Below are 4,008 nucleotides of genomic sequence, written 5' to 3' on the forward strand. Positions count from 1 at the left end.
AAGCAGACTGGGCCCGTTTCACCACCCTGTTAGAAGAATCCTGTTCCTTCAACCCCCCTAATGATTTGGAAGAACACGCAACCCTGCTCACCAGTGTCTTCCGCTCGGCTGCCGCTCAGGCCATCCCTACTACCAGTCCCCCCAAAGGCCACCACAAAGACCATTGGTACTACTGTAACAGGGTTAAAGAACTCAACAGAAGGCTAAATAGAGCAAAAAAAATACACAGAGCCAACCCCACCCCCGAAAGCCGGAGCTACCTCCAATCCGTCATCAGGCACTCCATCACCGAGAAAAACTCCATAAAAGAGCAAAAATGGTTGGAATGGTGCCAATCACTGGGAGCACATTCAAAAGCAGGCAACATCTGGAAGAAATTAAAAGCAGTGTCCAACCCCCGCCCTCCCCGCCCACCAACCCACCCCAACCCACAAGGCGAGGCTGAAAGATTAGCAGCTGCTTTCACTCAAAGAACATCCCCCACTCAACTCCCTGCACTAACTAGACAGCAACAAGAAACACTACACCCAACGAGAGCACAACTAATCACGGAGAACAAAAACACCCCAACCCCCTCTGATCATTATTTCACTCTAGATGAACTAAAACAGTCCCTAAAGACCAGTATTGACACAGCCCCCGGACCCGATGGTATAACCTATTCCATGATTAATCACGCGGGACCCACTGCCAAAACAGCCCTTCTTGACCTCCTAAATCACTCGTGGCGCCTAGGTAAATTACCCTCTCAATGGAAAAAGGCCACCATTCACCCCATCCCCAAGCCATTAGACCCCCAAACCTACAGACCCATCTCCCTCCTCAGCTGCCTCAGCAAAACCGCCGAGAGGCTGGTCAAACGCCGCCTGGACTGGGTTGCCCCTTCCCCCCACAGCCATCTCTTCGCCTACACCAAGGGCAAAGGAACAGCTGAATGCCGAAGCTCCTTCTTATCTGAACTCATGGGAGGCAAAGGTCTAGCCATATTTATAGACCTGGAAAAAGCCTTTGAGCTGGCATGTCCTAAGGCCATCCTGGCTACCCTTGCAAACAGGAAAGTTAAGGGTCGCCTCCTGCGCTGGCTCGAAAGTTTTTTCTCAGGTCGAGAAGCAACAGTCCGCTTCCAAGGCCACCTATCGGAAGCCCACCGACATATAAACGGCACTCCACAAGGCAGCATAATTAGCCCCACCCTTTTGAACACCTTAATCGAATGCCTTCTCCAACTCAACCTGGGCCAAGGAGCTCGCCTTCTCTGCTACGCAGATGATTTAACCCTACTTATATATGGGGGACACTACTTACAAAAAGCCCAGAAAGCACTAGACGCTCTCCACAGGAAATGTAGGGAGCTAGGGCTGAAAATCAACCCCCGTAAAACAAAAGCACTAACCTTCAAAATCCCCACCCCACCAGGCCAACTACACCTTGGCGACACCCCCATTGAATACGTCAACACCCATCGGTACCTGGGGGTGTATTTCGACAGAAACCTCTCCTTCGAAGCGGAAGTACAACACCTCAGAGAAACAACTAAACTCCGCCTCAATGCTCTCAGGTCCCTAGCAGGAAAAGGAGAAGGAGCCTCATACAAAGTCCTCCGCCTCTTCTATATCCAAGCTATAAGATCTATAATCCATTATGCGGCCCCAGCGCTACCCTCTATCAACCCAAGGCTGGCAGATAAACTGGAAGTCATCCAGAATGAGGCCCTCCGAATCATGTTGGGATCCCCTATGTGGACCCGTCTATGCAACCTCCGCATAGAATGCAATATCGAGTCCTTAAACCTCAGAATCAAGGCAAGAGTCGCCAACCTCGTGGCCAAACTAGCACACAAAGACTCCCCCCTTCCCCTCCTAACAAAACTAATTGCGGCGGCCAACCTACACCCAGACCTCCTCACCAACAACTGGAGTCACAGCGCCGCCAAAGCAATTCACACCTTCAACCTTAAATCATTCATTAATCTTCCCCACGGCAAACCAAGCGCCGCATATCACCCCCGTCCAGACATAACAGCCAACCTAGAAACAGCACTCTGACAAGCAGCCACCACTGTGCTCGCCACCACGCCCCCCTCCACCTTGGCAAATGTCGCTGCTCACTCCCCCCCTCCCTTCTAATATCACTGGCATGTTTGTGCTCACATGCGCAGATATGTTCTTCATGTCAGCGTGTGCACGCATAAGATGTGCCCGTGAGTAATATATATATATTAAAAAAAAAAAAAAAAAAAAAAAAAAAAAAAAAAAAAGCACAGAGCCATTACGATGGCCTCTGCCCCCTAACCAAAAGCCAATAAAGCCACTAAGCTGGCACCCCCCGAGAAATCAAGTCAACCATCACCGACTGGGCTAATATAGGGCCCGGCCCTCTCTAACATTAAGTGAGGAAATCGAATAACAACAACATTGAAGCATTAGTACTGCTTTCATTATCGTGAGAGTAAGATGTCCCACCGCCAACTCGAATGATAGTTCACGTTTCTTGGTTTATATCAGTATTGTTCTTGTAATTTAGTTGTACTTTTATTATTGTGAACGTACACCTAACATTAATTGCAGTTTTTGGCTGACAGTAATCATTGTTAGTGTACATGCAATGGCGCACGATTTGGATAAGAAAATATTTTCTGTTGATGTAATTCATGGCAACATTGAATCCATGGGTCGGACACTAGGAGCAGGTGTGTTTGGGAAAGTAAAAATTGTTTCTTATAAAGATATTAATACAAATACGGTTCTGCGTTGCTGTGTTAAAGAGGCAAATATTTATGTGGATAAATATACTGGTTGGAAACGATTTGATGAAGCGGTGAAACAGTACCTGAGAGAGGCTGCGGTTCTAGAGGAACTGAATGGTGCAGGGGGCGCCCCGCGTCTTATAGCAGCGGCCAACGACAGCCCACTGATAGTCATGACTCTATGTAAAGGACTCACCCTATGGAATACTCTTCATGACAGGCGACTCGGTTTTGAGGAGTGGGTCAAAATTTATAAGGAAGTGTGTGATGGTTTACAGGCAGTACATAGGGTCGGATGGATCCATAACGACAAAAAGAGCGACAACGTTCTGATCGACTTGGACGAAGGAAAAATAAATGTCTCCATAATAGACTTTGGGCTCTCCAGCAGGGCTGGTGTAAACCACACATTTCCAACTGGCACCGCCGAGCAACATCAGGTGTACAAGCACTACGCCCCGGAACTGTTCCTGCTTGGGGTCACCCATAAGCAGAGTGATACTTGGTCCCTAGGTGTTGATATGAGCCACACATTTGCAAAACTGCAAGAGTGGCAACCCCGTCAAGACGCTTTGCCAAATGACCTCAACAGAATTATAGCTGATATGACTCATCCTTCGTGTGCCGTTCGGCCAACTATGCATGTCCTTGTCTGACGCCCTCACACGACTGCTTCCAGCCCCCTCCCAACCCAGGACGCCAACCAAACGCAAGACGAACGATATGGAGGATTGGGCCACCGGGTCGGGGAAGCGCATTAAGATAGCAGCAGTGTGCCCACCGTCCCCCACCTCATCCTGCTAAGCTTCTTCCCTCTCATCAACACAAAAGCCACCTCAACCCAGCCCTCTCAAATCGTGCACTGAAACATCATCATCATCATCATCATTCTACCCTTCATCTCTCTCCGCCACATCTCAATCTTCATGCATATCCTTTTCAATTCAGTCTTCACCCCAGCCCTCCTCATCCTCCTCTTCCCCCTCCCCCCCATCTTCCTCCTCCTCCTCCTCTTCCTCCTCCTACTGCCCTCGCTCTTCTTCCTCTTCCTCCTCCTCTTGATCATCCCATTTCTTCTCCTTCCGTCTTCTTTACATCATCGTCCTCCCCTCTTTTATCCTCCTCCTCCTCCTCACGCTACTCAGCCAATAGATGTCAGTTCATATAGCCACACCACACCACACCGCACTGCAGTCTTTCTACCACACCTGACTGGTTAGTCTTTATTTACTTCGCCTAACCACTGGTCTACCCCACCCAAC

At 49.1% G+C, this 4,008-nt stretch overlaps 1 protein-coding gene across 1 annotated transcript; it reads left to right on the forward strand.

Moving 5' to 3' along the window:
- Window positions 1-2,604: 2,604 nt before the first annotated feature.
- LOC145416011 (hormonally up-regulated neu tumor-associated kinase homolog) lies at window positions 2,605-3,402 on the forward strand. The gene has a single exon (XM_080285111.1). It carries the CDS (start codon window positions 2,605-2,607, stop codon window positions 3,400-3,402), a length of 798 nt encoding a protein of 265 aa, XP_080141237.1.
- Window positions 3,403-4,008: the final 606 nt, after the last annotated feature.

The sequence above is a fragment of the Coenobita brevimanus genome, chromosome 104 (assembly GCF_032717465.1).
Source record: "Coenobita brevimanus isolate Jiangsu-jjx chromosome 104, ASM3271746v2, whole genome shotgun sequence".
Taxonomy (NCBI): domain Eukaryota; kingdom Metazoa; phylum Arthropoda; class Malacostraca; order Decapoda; family Coenobitidae; genus Coenobita; species Coenobita brevimanus.